Source organism: Cyphomyrmex costatus, unplaced genomic scaffold (genome assembly GCF_001594065.2).
Source record: "Cyphomyrmex costatus isolate MS0001 unplaced genomic scaffold, Ccosl1.0 scaffold60, whole genome shotgun sequence".
Lineage (NCBI taxonomy): Eukaryota > Metazoa > Arthropoda > Insecta > Hymenoptera > Formicidae > Cyphomyrmex > Cyphomyrmex costatus.
Window position 1 is genome coordinate 434910 of NW_017280156.1, and position 17780 is coordinate 452689.

General features: G+C 35.9%; 1 protein-coding gene across 1 annotated transcript in view; it reads left to right on the forward strand.

Moving 5' to 3' along the window:
* The window catches only part of LOC108779562 (uncharacterized), a 43763-nt gene extending 26104 nt beyond the window's left edge, over positions 1-17659 (forward strand). The window contains exons 2-5 of the mRNA XM_018546991.1: positions 5165-5463; positions 5790-6001; positions 16054-16364; positions 16994-17659. Coding sequence (XP_018402493.1) covers positions 5166-5463; positions 5790-6001; positions 16054-16364; positions 16994-17129 — 957 coding nt within the window. The 5' untranslated portion in view covers position 5165 and the 3' untranslated portion in view covers positions 17130-17659. The remainder of the gene's footprint in view (positions 1-5164; positions 5464-5789; positions 6002-16053; positions 16365-16993) is intronic.
* Positions 17660-17780: the final 121 nt, after the last annotated feature.

Sequence of the window (17780 nt, forward strand, 5' to 3'; positions counted from 1 at the left end):
GATTGTAATCTCGTAATTAGCAATTTTAATTAACAATTTCGATTTTGAAAATAAACGGAATCTCTTATTTCGCATTTAATGAAAGCGCTTTTGCGTTGTAGCGAGAATTGTTCATTCTTATTCATGTGAGTTCGGGCCATTCGATATTTTGTCAGCAGAAGCCAAAAAAGGAAGATAAAACGTATAGTACGCATTTTCGTCTGCAAGCGAACGCGGAACGCTCTGTTTCGCGACTATGGCCGCAAGCGAATGCATAATCGTATTAGTAGCCCAGTAGTGGCGCATTGGGACGGGATCTGGCAACTCCTTTCGAATATATGCACATCGTACATCCTCGTAAAAATGTTATATTTCACGATGACCCAATTCACCCGCGCGTATCGCGTCGCGCATCGCCTCGTCGAACAATCCGGATGAATATTTTGGTAACGCATTCCCGGTCTGTTGCATCGTTTTGCAATTTAGATGCTGATGTACGAGCAGGTTATTGATTCTTTTAGCTCAAGTATTCAAAATATTTGCGATGGGGAATAGTAAATAATGGGCACCTACACCCTCTCGTTCGACGACGTCAAATTCAACCGCGCCACGTCGAGACCGGATACCGCAAATCCCACCCATTTTACTCCCCTCTGGCTTTTTGCCGGGGCAACGTTCAATCTCATTAGCAGTCCCTGACACGCCGTTGACAGAATTCCGAGACGTTTCGAATGCGCACATCGAGAATATCGAGATTCGCACATCGATCGCGAGCGAAGTCATGAGAACAACAATACATGGTCGTTACGTGGATATGTTTCCCATGTTTAGGCAACGTGAATTGTATACATATTAGAGCAAACGTTGGCAGGAAGAAAAGCAAGAAACGCGGAAACATGTCGAGTTCTCCGTGGAGTGGTTAGGACCATAAATTCTGCGATACAATGGGGACAATGCGTTAAGGGAAATGTATAACGCGGAAAGAAAAAAAATCTTCATCGTTGTGTTTAATATAAATGATAAGAAAAAACAGGAAGAGAGAGAGAAAAAATAAAAGGGAAAATCGCGCTTATTTTCAATTTCACAGGTGTGACTCGTTCGGTATTAATTATCGGCATGCGAGACAAGTGCCGAGCGTTCATTAATGCGAAGAGCGAGAAGATTCGTGCACTAATTTTTCTTTGGCAAATTCCGGCCTCTGTACTCGCGAATTAATTACGAACTGAACGCGACTCTCATCATCGAGAACACCAGAGACTACATCGCGGACTTTAATTAACATGACACGCGATTCTTTCAACCGTTCATGTGAGTATTAACGGAATATCATGGGAGATTCATGAACTGTGCGCAGGCTTCTTCTACGATAGATATATTTCTTGTTTGCGTAGTGCTCGAGAGCGCAATTACAGAGATATCCGTTGGTACCAAAGGCACAAAATGTTGGAACAAAAACGCGTAATCTATTTATGAATATTTTACTGCGACTATGTCTCTCTCTCTTTCTCCCTTTCTTTCTATTTTTCTCTCTCTTTCCGTATAATGAGTAAGGCGAGAGAAATTTACCGCGTAAAGATAAATTATTCAGTGAACGTGTGAATACAAGCAATAAACTAAACTATGAGCATAACAATGAACTGAACATGAATATAACAATTCAAATGTTCCATAGTCGTAAGATAGTTGTAATTCTTCGTAAAATTGTTATTTGCGCGCGCAAGTATTTATGGATATCGCAAATATTTGAACAATTTAATCGCGTTTTTTTAACGGATGGGCTAATAGTTGAGCAATAACGCTAGGCGGACTACGCGAGCGGGCACGAAAAATGAAAGGTCCTGTGGAAGATGCTCGACAAAATTAATTAACGTCGACGTTGCTAGCACTGCGTGTTATTTTCCTTCCTCTCTACCGTAACAAATTAATCCTTGCGCGGATCAAAGGGAGAGGTTGCCTTGCGCTGATTCCTGTATACATTTTGTGGAATCGCGAGAATTTCCACGGGTAGATAAGGCGAATCTCACAGGATTGGAATTCCAAAGAGAGAACCGAGCGGTTTCTCATTACCTTATCTGTTCTCATCGCGCACCTTTACCACGATGTCAGACGGTAACCAAAACAGGTATTGCGTCTGTATTGCAATAAATCGTAAATATTTTCCTACAGATCACAGTACAAGGTTTCATTAACAACATCCGTAGAAAAGAATTCGTATAATTCGTGCGACGCTCAGCGTGAGATACGCCCAATTTAACAAAAAATGATTATTATGCCCTTCGATTTATATTTCACCATTTTATTAGTTCCGTTTTTTCAATCATCAAGAAGGCTATTCGCTTCTCAAATTGCATTACTTTCGTTTCTCTCTTTTGTACGTGTTTCTTTTTGTACCGTATATTTGCTCACTTTGAACATTAAGCGCGAGAATTTGTATTTTGCAAAGATCAAGTGATCCCACATTACATTTCTAATTTGCGGAATTTCCTCTTGTTTGATATTACTGCGAAGAAAGGGAAAATTCATCTTTCTAACCCTTCCGTATAGTCGCAGCTGTCCGTTTCGAACGCGAGTTGTATGCCTCGGCATTGTAATAATTATCGCTCGAAAGCCCATTTCTCGTCTCTGCCGATAACGATGCAATCCGATAACTGCCGCTAGGAAGAGTCATTCCCATAGCCACATCGAAGATGTCGGCAACGTTAATTATAACTAGGGCAACTCTTGGATCTTTGTAATTAAACGTTATATTGCTTCGTAGCAGATAGGAGATACGTCTGGCGATGATATATTTGATTACATTTGCTGATGTTTTCGACAAAGATTTTAATTATAAATATCGACTCGTTCCACTTCTATTTCTCGCATTCACAACGCGAAAATCTCATTCGTCGATTAATGATTCTTTATTGAACATGTAGGACGCAATATGTGCTTATTAAGAATTATTCTGTATTTTATTGTCCAATATAAAACATACTTACAAGCAAGATTTTATATTTGTACATATAAATAGAGAAAAATGCGGGATGCCCATAAATTTTCCAGAATCGTAAGTCCAATAACGTAGCGTTTATCATCTGTAGCCGTATACGCGGAAAAATATCCCATCACGAAATTGCCCACGCGACTCACAATAGAGCAGCACGTCGCGTTACGTGCTTGGAAATATCTCAGGCTTTATCGGTATTCATGAAACTTTTACTCAGCTAAAGAGACGCTCGTAAACTGTGATTATACTTTAGAAAACTATCTGTTAGTCGATCCGTTTGATAAAGAAAAGTTAACCCCACATGGACAAATACTCTCTCTTTCTGTATTCTTGGTTTATCCTGCAAAGTTGTCTTGGCGTATAAGTGGTATCTTTCAGGAACAAGCTCCGTATATGTCTGAAGTCAGGCACGGAAGAAGTTGTGCGGTGAGTCTCAGCAACGGGATGAGTAATGGGCAGGTCTGCGTACTGTAGCTAGCAGTTTGTCGTCGAAACTAACCAACGTCCCTGGCAGCTCATTTCGCAGCAGGGCACGTAATTCAATTTCCATGTAGCGATTCCCCTGCCCTGGCCTCGTGCTCGACCCTCCCTACCTACCGGGCGAAACCCGAAATTATCTCGGGGCGTCACTTTGCCAGAGGCGCGAACACATTCTCCGGATGTTTGCACGCGCCACGAATGTCAAAGCAAGTCTATTATCGCATCGTGCCTGCCTATGACTTGTCATATTATACAAAATAACCCTAATGAGATTATCATTAATCCCAAATGGATTTCTCTCTGTTTCGACACTCTCCGTTTCATTCGTTGCAGTCTTATAGTAATATACCTTTTTCCATTCCATTTTTATTTGAACTTTTATAAATCTCCTGGTATAAGTATTACTAAACTACTAGAGTACGTTATAGAAAATATTTCATTTGTCCTTTTTTTAAAGTGATACCGATGATAGTTCTGTGTAAAAGTACAGGATTAAATCGAGTACTCCGATAAAAGTGGTTTAGTTAAGAAACGACGGAAGGATAATAAAGGTGAAGGCGACGGTCCTTTTAATCTTGAGAGGATAAGAGTGCTCGAGGACGAAATCCGACGATGATACTGAGAGACACATTGTTCATTTCGACGATATAAAACGGGATTGTGCGATCCGACGCGAACTGGCTTGACTTCGTTCTTTCAAAAGTGACTTTCCAAATGTGAGGAGAATAAGATTTTCTCGGGAATTAAGGAACCTCCCTCACTTTTTCCATCTCGGTAAAAGTCAGGACGACTTTATATATACTTTCATCCTCTTTCTATCTCTTTCTCTTTCTCGAGGCATAGAAGTCTCCACTCTGATTCTTATCGAAATTTGACAAACCGATGATTTATTCCGAAAAGTTCGAATTGGATCGCGATATTAAAGATTCTGCGCACAGAGTGACTCAAGTAAATTCGCATAAAGAATATGATAGGTATGCTTCTTTGACTCTTTAGGATGCAGCGACAACCGCGTTCCGAAGATGAGACCAATCGCAGGATTTTCCGATTCTTAATTACAATACTTCTTTCCTCTTCCGATGTATGATAATCTCGATGTAACTAACTGCATACATTCTACGAATCAAAGGGCTACCCATCGGAATTTTTTACAATTCAATTTGTCAATCGAATCTGGCGAGTGAATAGAGCCTGTTAAAAGTTTCGCCACGCTCTTTTTTCTCGGCGAGTACGTCCCGAGCTAGCGTAATCGCGTTTGTCACGCGAGAACCGATGCTGAGCGGGACGCTATAGCGAATAAACGTTACGAACTGATTCCAATTAAGAGCTATTATAGGGTCGTTAATAATGGCGCGCAGCACACGAGGTCGATAACGTTGTTTGGCAGATTGTAGTGCGCGCCAACTGTAATGGATTGCAAGGGACTGTTACAAATCTCAGTATCATTAAGTCCCAATGACATATATTATTTGAACCGTGTAAACTTTTCACACGATTCAATTCTTCGAAGCATTAAAATCTTCGAGAAATAAATACTTCACAAGATGTTTCATAAATTTCATTCTGACATATTTTGATATTTCCTTGTAGAATATTATTCTTGTTCGAACATTAAATTACAACTCATCTGAGCAGCCTGGTTCATAACAGTAAATTGCTTCTAATTTTTGCTATTCTGAATAAATTTCTTAAATTGTTGTCTGTGAATTTTTCTAGGATGCCTAACGAGAACGTGTGTGCCTGTGGCGTAGTCGTGGGTCTGCCGAAATGCCAGGGAAAGTTTGCCATCCTTTTACCCAAGACGAAGGGTAACAAGTCAGAGGGCAAGAGTTCGCGGAAACAATTCGAAGAAGGGCAAGTACCGAAGACTCGAACGTCGAATGAGATCGGAAGCAGCAGCACAGTGACTGAGTCCACGAGATCCACGATGAAGAGCAGCAAGCACGAGAAGCGGCTCACTCACTCGCGGAGGACTCGAAGTGCCGACAGAACCGAATCGCATTATACTTATATCGGTCAGTCAATTTGCATATTAAGTTTAAACTTCGTTAATATTATCATACACGGAAAGGATTTTTCTTAAAGTCTACCCTCTGAAAACATGGTAGTGTTGTGATATAATATAATATTTTAAAGATTTTTACCATGCACATTGGTAAAATTAATCAAACTTTATATATATATATATATAAAATAAGTTTGATTAATTGAATTATACTATTGTATTCCTTTGATATTCAAGTATAGATGAGATTGTAAAGTATATATAGATAAAAATTCACTAAAAATAGAGAAAAAGATAGAAAGGATGTTGTATTTCTTTGTTTTTGGCATTACGTAGATTCGGGCTCAAGTATCCTCGGTGGTGGGATTCGTGAGAACACCATACCGGAAGCGCTGTACGCCACCATACCGGATACACCAAATGCGAGTATCAATGAAACTGGGAGTCGACCAAATTCGCAGAGCAGATCGCAACCTGTTTATTCCGTAATTCCGTCTATGACGTCGCCACCGCCGACGTACGACGTTGCAATTGCAAAAACGTGGCAGGTGAGATTCACTGCAGTTTATTTTTGTTATACGTTTTTCTTTCCGCTTGATGTTGATGCGCAATAAATAAAAGAAGTGTTGTTAATGATATTGCTTCTCACAGCGTGGAGTTAAATTCGATAGTAAATCATTTCGTAATAATTTCTGGTTTGTAACATCCGAGCTAATTTTCGTGAAATTAAACATGTATGTATGTGTACACAATACGCAAAGCAGCATTGAATTTATTATCTCTTAATTTAAATTTAATATAATATGATAACAACGTAATGATGTGGCATCTTCATAAAGTAAATTTAAATATTTCAATATTAATCTGTAATAGTAAGATCGTTTATTGTAATTAAATCTATTATTTATATTTCTCTCTCTCTCCCTTTCTCTCTCTTGTCCTATATATAAAATTCTACGGTCATGTGTTCCAAATAACAAAAATTAAATTCCTGCAGAAATGAAATCTACATAAAATATGTACGAACGTTTATATCACCAATTGGCGTTTTAATCGAGTTCCCTGGTCGTTGATCCATATTACATAAAAATCTATCAGTTTATTTGACTCCGTCACTTGCCCTCTTGATAAAATTGAGAACTCTTGCGATCGTCGAATTTAGGATCGCCGTTGCTACCATCCAAAGCGGCGTCCTGAAAAACAATACCAACTACATCTCTCACGGGGAAATAATTTAATAAATAATTCTATGTTATTACTTCCCTACAAACTGCCTTTTCAATGAACTAGTATTTCAACGAAGATAATATTGCGCAGTTACCGTTGTACAATGAAGTTTCAGAGCAGTACAAGCGGACAGCAGTTCCCGACAGCGGTCAATATTCTACAATGGCCACAATCGGCATTCGGTCATTTGTAAGAGCGTAACGCTCGTAAAGCAATAACAACTGGTAGGACAATAGTTACAAATTGTCATCGTATCCCGCGTGCTTTAAATGATATAACCGGAATATTAATTCCAGCAATCGTAGATACTCTGTACTACTGGCGAATTCATACAACGCTCCAGTCACGACACAGCATATCAACGACGATATACCGGTACGCTTCGCTTCGGCTAGTTCCGCCCGATAAAGCCGGTTATTCAATCACATAATATCTCGAGTTATCGAAACAAATTATCGCTCCGTACTGCGGGTACGCGGTCACGATAGCTCTTGCAGGAATGTCGTCCGTCACCCGATGTGTATTCCGCTGCGCAATTCTGTGACGAGCAGATGACGAGGAAATTGGCAGCGATCTAACAATCAGTCACATCCCTCCCGAAACGTCCCGAAGATCGATAATCGAAACGAGGCGTGTTTAGACTAGAACACTGTAATGGATCTCGTGCGCGGTACAATCGCAAATTGGCCTTTTGTGGGCCGCCAAATGAGTTATTAGTAATTACAATTAGTAATTAGTCGATGTTGACGACCGACTATGATTACCAAAACATCAATAGATCTCGCGGCCGTTATGCAAACAACGCGACCCTGCAATAACAAGAATTGCAATTACTATATATATTACGCTTTTACAAGATTGGTTGTATAGTTTTTACGAAAATGAAAAAATTACTTTAAATAGGATAACGATGTTTAACAAATTGCGACACAATTGCAAACGAGGTGAAAAAGAGAACGAAATTAAAAACCAATTAGAAACATTTTTATAATTAATCAGTTTTCAAAAGGGACAATTTTATATGTAAAAATATTTAAACGTATGCATTTATTTAATTATGTATCAATATTCAAATACACTCGTTGACGTGTATATAAGATAATGAGTTACTATACATTATTCTGGTGTGTAGTATGCTTCGTTATTTTTATAATGACAAACACTGATATCGTTTTTTGTTTTTATTGGTCAATTGAAATAACAAGATATGCATAATCAATATCTTTATGTAATAAGTGATATATTTTTGATATCGGTAACTAGTGCTAATTTTATGAAATTATTATTAAAAAAAGGATAGGTTTAAATATTAAAAAATTTTACTAGATTTTTACACAGATGTGAAAATAATAATTTTATTAGATTATCAAAATAATTATTTAATTTAAGACATTCAATCTGTGGTTATTAGAATGTCAAAACTTTTCACAATATTAATCATCAGGCTTAAGTTCCTTAAATTTTTATACGTATATTTTAATAAAATTATTCTCTCCATGTATAAATAAAGTACATATACATAGGAACGTAGAAAATATATTTATCATCATGATAGCGCGTTGATAATATGAACGTAACACCTCGAAATATCTGAATCTGGTTTAATGTCCGGTCTGGCGATTTTACGAAACAGAGTATGGAATAAATTACGAAAAGCTTGTCAGACTCTATTTCGAAAGTCTGTTTATCGTCTTGTATAAGCTCCAGTTGTGCATACAACATGTTGACAGCTCATATCTCATGCTGTTTTATGTATGTCTTACATACATATGCGAAAACACTAGAATGTTATTTGCAAAATTTATCATGTATTATAACTGACAATACATCAGGATTGATGTTCTAGGCATTACACGGAAATGATGTTGAAACATATGACGTTGAAATATCCTTTTCATCTTTCCCAATCAATCTGCATTCTGCGCATGTGTGATCAACTAAAACTATTATGGTCCAAATTTAAGCAGCAATCCCTTCACGGCATAATATATAGTCCCTCTCTCTCTCTCTCTCTCTCTCTCTAGATTAATTTCAAAATATTCAAAATTTTAAATTTATATTTTATATATTTTTTTTACAGTAAACAATGTATTACATAATGGCTGTACTATAAGTTTTTACAAACAATATCGATCCGTAACGACACAATAAAAATATTTTGTTCATGCCCTCGATCGAACATTAACATGCATTTATATAACTATATGTGTGTGGTGAATTCAAGTTTATATTTATTCGAGGTTATATCTATAGACTGGAATTACGCTGTATAGTGCTTTTATATAAAAATCTAGTTGTTCATAAAAGAAATGGAAATTTGCAAAAATTTAATCTGTACATTTCATTGACAAATTATATACAGCATTTTTGTATTATATTATTTTGGTTTAATTCAATGCGAAGCCACGTATCAGCTTATGAAAATTAGAACCATTTTCAAGATTTTCTCAAATATCAAAGTTCGCTTATTATTCTATATGCATTATCCCGATAAAATACCGAAAATTACAAGCAATTTCTGAATAATGCTAAATTTAAAACGGCGTAATTCTGCCTTTGATATGTTTTGTTTAATTTCTTGACAAAGATAAAAATAGTAAAAGAATTATTTAATATTGCTACGATTATATTGCTTTGCAATTTATTTAAAGATGATAAAATAAGACAAATAAACAGCAAAATTTATATTCTATAGTAAAGTTCTTTTTCGTATATTCTCTTTGTCTGACTCTATATTATACAAAGCCAATAATAAACATTTCAGTTTATATGACATGTATGTAAATAATGCAGGGAATGGAAGTAATTAGTTGCCGTTATTTTTATTGCTAGTTACTTAGTTACTTTATTATTATTGTAATAACAATTATAGGGGTAATAATGTTGCAAATTTTTTATGATAATAATGTAACACCAGAGATGAAACAGTCAGTAGTTACTTATAATGAGCTGGTAAAGTCATTTGTTATTGAAAAAAATAATTCATAATTTTTATAACTCATTACTTTTTAATGTAACTTGTAACAAAGTAATTTTACGGCGCGTTCCTCGTAACTTATCACTTTTTTACAATAAGTAACGCGTAACCAGTTACTAACCTTAGCGTTTAATTAGTCATCATTAGAGTCATAAAAAATTGCAACATCATTATCAAATTATTATTATAAAAAGTGACTATGCAATGAAAAGCAATGAAAAAAGCAATGATAAAAAGCAATGAAAAAGTAATTTTATTTTTTGAAAAATATATTACAATATATTAATACTAATTTAACAATCTTAATGTCTGTAAAACATAAAAATGAGTAATAAATAATAACGTCAATATGAAGTTTACGGCGATATAGTGCTGGAAAATGCAATTAACTCCGTACGCTGTTCGATCAATTGCCTGTACATTAAATTTTGGCGACCCAATTGTTCGAGTTTACTTCGGTCACGCTTCTTCGAAGAGATTCACCGTCTCAAAGAGGAGTCGCTTTATCGAGGCGAGCAACTACGACAGTAAGGTGGAAGAGAGAGAGGGAGGAAAATTCAATGTACGACTTCTTAACTTGAGGACCGTTCTAATCCGGTTGGTTGCTCAATTTCGTTGCGTATATAGTTCTACGGCGCCGACTGGAACATAAATTCTTCTGCCATGTTATGCTATAGTAGTTGTTACCATCATCACCGTCAAAAAACTGATGTTCGAGTATGTGTGCACCGAAAAATCGGTGCTAAACCTCACACATTCGTAATCATTTTGTTTTCAAATCTTCTTTGGTATAATATAATTTAATATTAAAATATAAATCGAAAAGGAGATAATCACATTTACGCGTTGCAATTTAAGAATTTATTTATTTTTTAATATAAAGTATCAATAAACATGATTATCTTCTTTTCGGTAGATTATCTCTTTATTTTAATATTAAACTATCGAATTGTAAAAATTTGAAAACGAAATGATTGCATATTCGTGACATTTAGCACCTAATTTCCAGTGCAGAATATCAATTTTCATTACATAATTTTGTCAAATTCTTCGAATTGTCAAATTTTATGTCAGCGCCATTTATTGAATAACACATTTTTACTTACATTTTAAAATTTATATTATTTGTAAAAAGAGAATAATAAATAATCATGGGAGATTTTAATCACAATATAATTTTTCAAAACATTGGAAGTAAAAAATATATATTAGTAAAAATCCAACAATTTTACTGATACTTTATTATTAAATTATCTTTTATCTATTTTTTTGTTATATTTAATACTAAGGCTCGGAGATTGATATTATTTGCGCGCGCATGATGAAATGAATGTGTATAATGATCGGTATATTATTGTTATTCCCAATATTATTTCCAAAATCAGTTTGCCCGAATAACGTTGGTGTATGTTGAAGAAAAAGCTCGAGAACAATCGGGGTGACAAATTTTTAACAGACTTCTTATGTGTCGCGATAATGAGGAAACTCCGTTTGCACTTAGCTACTCCAAAATGAAAAGGTCGTCAAAGGAGATTGTGAAAAAGAGTTAAAATTGTTCTTGAGCTGGAACGTTGTGCGCAGTAATGTCGGCCGAGCGAGCAAGTCCAAGCTCGGAAAGTGCTCGTATGAAATACAAAACCATCCCAGGAAAATTCACTACGGTACGCACAGCTAAATTGTGCGGTCTGATAAAAGAAGACTCACGGAAAAACATTCTCGGAACTGTAATTATGGATCATATATCTCATAGAAAAAAATATATATATATGTATAGCTACATAGAGAGAGAGAGAGAGAGAGATAGAGAGAGAGAGAGAGAGAAAGAAAGAAGTTGTAGTTGCTCGTTAGTCGACCCATGATCACTATGGTCTTAGATCGTTTACATGAAAGAAAGAGCACATTATTTTCTGCTAGAATTTTCCTGGAGTGACTGCTTTATGAGCGTCACCAGGAATATGTTTTAAGCATTTCAAAATTTTTTCGTTGTCTCTTTCTATGTGCACATTGCGATTAATTTATTCACTAATACAATTGTCCGAAACAATTTCGGTGAAAAACCATTTCAGTGAAATGGATTTCGCCTGCATCTAGGGTTTTCCGCGAAGCTCCAATAATATCTTCATTTATAAAACGCGACCGATCGTGTACAAAAGATTAAATCGCAATGGCGTCCAAACAACTATTGGAAAAATTTATGTTTTGTGTATACCCCGACCTTGTGCTGCAAGATGAGAAAAAGGAGTTAGCGGTATAGGCTTTTCCCTCGAGAGCTTTCGAGCTTACTTCACGAGATCCTTTAGTGCCTGTTTCCATTCATGAGCTGCAGGCGCGCGAGGCACTCGCACCTTCTAATTTGAATAACAGTCTCACCTTTACTATTTTCTCGCGAAGCCGCGAGGGCTACATTGTGCCCGCGGGAGTCACCCATTTGTCAGGAATCCCCACGCGAGAAGGTACAAAGAAGTACCCTCGAACGCGTGGAACGAGAAAATCCTTTATCGAGCGAACGAACACGGTGATTCAGTTCACGCAATTACGGGCAGACTGACGTGTGTTATCATTCTTGTGAACTTGCGGGAAAACTTGGTCTCACGAACTCTTCGCCAATGAAGTTTTCTCGGCTATCATGAGACCATAATGAAAATTCTGAGAACTTCGGAACATCGATTCCAGTTACGGATTAATTATTGACTAAATATCGGATAATAGGTTTCACTGAATTCTACGTTTCTGATTACGAGTCGACTTGTTACAGACGCAACGTCATATCAGCGAACTGAAAATTTCATCATGTCGCAGTATGTTGCGTGGGTGAGAAGCCACAGGCAATTTAGTTGTGCGTACTGTAGTTAAGCTGTCTTCATTGCGACAGGAAGCATGTGCATTAAAGAACGACGGTTTTGAATATTTAGATGGAGAGGTAACATGTAATACTCCGAGGCTTCATGGGACTACTCTGCAGTCTGCAGTTCCAGAATGTAAGATATATTCTCGCAGGCTTGCTCTCGTATTAATTTCACCGCGTGAATTAGCCCAAATGATACAAGCGGCGTAAATGATGAGGAGGGTTGGTTACGGTTGAAAGAGACTGAAAATAGGTGAGAGAGAGAGAGAGAGAGAAAGGGGGAAAGGATATATATATATATATACGTAATGGAGAAATAAAACCAACTAGCCTGATTGCCTACGAAAAGGAAGAAGAAATGAGACGAGCGAAAATTAGTACGAGAAGACAAATTACGATACTATAAAGAGATCGTATGAAACGAAAACGAGTGAAAATTGCCAATCCAATTGCGATAATAAAAAAGATTTACAATATTTATCACCGTAGGTAGGGGAAACACTTTTCGCTACCATATTTCGTACATATAAACCTAATACAATCGTCGTGTTGTAAGGATAGTAGAAAAAAATTTTGTATATAAGTATATTTTTATTAATTAATAATTTTTAAAGTTAAGATAGCAAAATTAATAGATTTCATCAAATGTGTAAATACAAAAATAAATAGAAAAATTATAAGAAGAAATCGTGCGTTTATACAATAATAGATTTCATCAAATGTGTAAATACAAAAATAAATAGAAAAATTATAAGAAGAAATCGTGCGTTTATACAATATATCGCACTTGAAAAATTTTGACGCTTTTGATCCCGAAAAATCGCATGTATCATATGTAGAATGGAAGACAGTTTTGCTCAGCATTTTCAGGAGAAACATAATCATCCTGGAGCGAAGCTCCTGCGAACGGAAAAACGCAACCACGGGGTTCTGGACGATCCTCTTAAACGAACGCCTGAGGGTAACTACGATCGTCTCACGCTGGAAAATGGAATCACAAGATAATAATTCCGAAATTCAATTTCACTCTTCCTCCTCGTCGAGTGGAAGATTGTAGTTGCCGGCAGTTGACTTCGTCAAAAGCGAAGGTCGCAAGAATCGAAAAGTCCTCTCCTACTCGATTGGAGGACAAAAGTGATCGCGGAATTCGATGTTGGACTTTTTGATTCTCATCGCGGTTTCATACAACGTCATGACTCTTTTATTCTCGTCTCGTACCTATATCGAATATTTTCGTGACTAGATCAAGAAGAATTTCTCAACGAGGAGAAGGAGAAATTTTTCGATCAATTTGCTAAAGCGTACTCGAGAGGTTTCATTATAATCCTTGGAATGAAACGCAGCTATTTGCCATTGGCATATCAACAATTTCCTTGATATGTGTTTCATTTTCGCGAAGCATAAAATATCTCGCGATGGGATACATATATTTATAACCCAAGTTTCATGACGTTCGATAAAGCGTAGATTCGCGGATATAAAGAAGTGCATCGTATGTTTCCATTTGCGGATGACATCTATGTTACTATGAATATATATACGTAGATAACCGTACTATTTCTTCCCATTAAATTTTCATCCCTTCTACGATAGAAGCCAAAACTGAATATAGATTGGAATTTTCTTGATTACTTACTGAAGTTTATGTTTTCTTGGACCAATAAAAATGATAGGATATGTATCTGAAAATATTTAATATAAGTAAAATTTAATATTAATAAGATTGCGCACGTAAAATGTTCCCTAAACTTTCTACATTAAAAATTATTTTTTTGGTGTAATACTTATGGCTTTATGTATATATATATATTGAGATATTTTTTTAATTATTACATTGTATTTAAAATTGTTTAATTATTTAGCTAAAAACTGAAGCATAAAATTGTATAAAATTTTTAACTTAATACTTATTTATTCAGATACAGAGAGAAATTTAAAAGAAATATAATATTTGAAACATGCACACACATATATGGTCGGTAGTATTTTTAGTCTTTTGGAGAGAAGGTAATTTTTAATTTTAAAATGTAGCGTAACATTAAACATATAAAAATGTTTAGTAAAATATATGTAAAAATTGCGGAAGTTATTTCTGCGTAAAACCTTAATAGCATAATGTTAGCATTAATACAAAAGCATAATGCGACAATTAGACGATTAAACAAGAGTCGACACCTTTTGAGAGAAACGCAAAGGAGAGGATGTATGCTTGCAAGCTCCCGCAAGCTTTTACGATATAATATATGCGAGGCAAGTCGGCCTGGTGAGAAACGAGAGAAGTTTTTTCGCTACGTTTTATGCCGCGGCTGCAAACCGCGGTCGGTTTAAGAAGAACATTAAAAAACAGTTCGCGGCTTTATTATAATTTTCAGCGTGATAACGAAAAATGTGAAACTGATTTACGTAGCTAATTTCGTTATTCCAGTTTCCATTAATGAATTAATGTGAATTGCAAAAATTTACTTTTTATAAAATTAATAACATTAAATGTGCAGTAATGTAGTATGTGCTATTTACAAACATAATTATTTTCATCATTCGCGAAGATGATTAGTTGTATTCAAATTATCAACGAAGCTATTATATCAAAGAAATTGAAAAATCAGATAGACTTAAAGTCCACTAGTTCTTTTTTTCAATTAAAATGAATCGCAGCCACAATTTTATTTCGCAAAATAACAAGTTGTTGTTTTGTATCGGAAATGCGATCAAGTATCAAAGATCAAGTATCGAAACCACAGCCATGCAAACATAATAATAAGTAACTACAATCTGGGAATCAGAGTTGAGGATAGAGTAATTTGATCCTAATGCAGTCTCGCGAGTAATGGGAGATTTCTGAAGTTACTATTAATTAATTCTGTTAATTAATCAAGGACTAGTCTCATGGCAAACAAAATGGAATGCATGAGGATGAAAGTGTTATATTTCATTAATATATCTCAACTTTGTTTATTGCTTCAGATAACAGTAATTGATCATTAACAACGATATTTGTAAGCATGAAACAATAGACTTGTTAGGAGCAAAGAGACAGGTATAAAAAAAGGTACTTTCTATTTAAAATGTTCTGTATATCGGACCTTGTCCTAGTTACTTATCTTGAAAGCAGGTTTATATATAAAACCGTCGCAAATATCCTCTCACGTAGAGCGCAAATGAAAAATTTTTTTCATTTTTTGTGACATATGCATTTTTCGTGTAACATATTTCTCGCTTAAAACTTTACGTTATTGCGTACTATGGTACGTTAAAAACGTAAATTATAAAATAATTATTTGTACACTCAAAGAGCATTTGCTAAAAATTATAAAATAATTTATTGTATGTAAAATGTTGAGTGAATAATTTAACAAAAAGTAACCCTAACTCATTTAATTTATTATTTATTTCAACCGTTAATGCCTATAATAGCAAGCTTTCAAATCCAGGCTAGTGCTTTTCCTATCTCTCCGTATGTGTTTGCAACTACTAACTAAAAATATACGCAACTGTATATTTTTTCTTATATCTTTTCTTTATTGACTATGAGACATGTTTTCGTTTTGCAGAACGGTTTGCCACCAACGTACGAGGAGTATCTTTATCACAAGAACGCGATGACGTCACGTTCGCATACTCCTCCGCCACCGTGGTCGGACTCGACGTCGTCGTCCAATCAGGCTTCGAATATCTCACGACGTGAGCTCTTGGCTAGTCAACCTGAGCTTCGCGAATATTTGACGCAGCTTGCACTAAGCGATCGTGGCTTACAGCATCAGCATCAACAACAACGACAACAATCTAGAGACGATGTCTACTCACAATCAGTCCCAAGGGTACAGGTCAGAGTGCAGAGACGTGCACGGGCAATGCCTCTCAGGTGAGTAGTCTGTAGAAGAGGCTGTAAAAACGGACCTCGGCTGTCACGTCTCATATCTCGGAGCCGGTATCGCTCGCGGAATAATTCACGTAGTTTCCGGGATGGCCATATGCGACTACGACACCGCCGGGAGTTAGCTTGGCTAAGGATGTACTTGGCTATCTCGAGACATTTTGAGGTGCTGAGAACTAGTAGCAGGTTTAAAGCGGTTTAGAAAAATGGCAGAGACAGCAATTATGCAAATGCAGAACGTCCCCAGATTCCGTCTCTACGTTCCTTTTTTGCTATAATTGCGAGCAAATTAAGAGGAAAATGGCAAGAACAATTTCGAGAGTTTTCTCGTACGTGTTACGTGTTATATACATTGTACTCGAGTAAAAATGTTTGAGAGTGTAATTGTTACACTCTTATTAATTTAATCAAGATTACATAATTTAAAGAGTAAAATACTTTTCTCTATCTTCATATTTATTTATTCTATTCTATCTATTTATTTGTTGTATATTTGAACTATTTTTGCCATGATTTCATGAACAGAAGAGCACACTAAGACTTTATTCTTTTATTTTAAATAATTTTAGTTACTAAAAGAAACATTTCCCAATTGGAAAATTGAAATATGCTTGCAGATCGCAGAGTGAAAGTCGAGCGCAACAACAACGAATCGCGGCAATGTACACGGATGCTGCGTTTTGCATGGAAACCACGGTGCTACAGTCGGCTTTCGATTCTGGGCCAGGATTTGCTCTCTGCAGCTTGATGTAAAAGGGCGAACAACTTCATTTTAACAGGAAATTGCAGAAAGGTTGATACTATCATCAATCCACAATCGAGTCCATTCCCGAATGTTTTCCTTGACAGCTCCTTGAGCTGTATTAAAGAAAGCGTTTGCGAAATCACTCGACCGTGAATTAATAATATATTAATCTATTCGCGATTCATGTATGCAACGAGATATAGTGTATTGTTGCAATGTCACGTCTCGGTGCTTTTATGAATTTAATGAATAAAGCCTCATAATTAGTTTCGATTCCTAATAGTAAAGTATCATTGCCTCATAAATATATGTGAATATGTAAGTATCAAATGGTATCTACTTGAAAGTATCTATTCTCTATAATTATTTCTTGAATGCAACCGGTATCACAATTTAGCGTACTCCTGTACGCTAGTATCTCTAGAAGAAAGACTTTAGTTTAGTTCCCTTTTTAATGCATGCCCACGCAATGGTGGTACCAACTAAAGTATGGCGGAAACGCACATATATTCACACTAAATACAAACACATTTTAAACACGCACATATATTTTACATTTATATATATATTTGCCATTTTGTGGGCATGGTCTTCTTCTAGAGACATTACTGTATGCAAAATATCTAGATATGTTCATCATTTGTAATTAATTATTACTG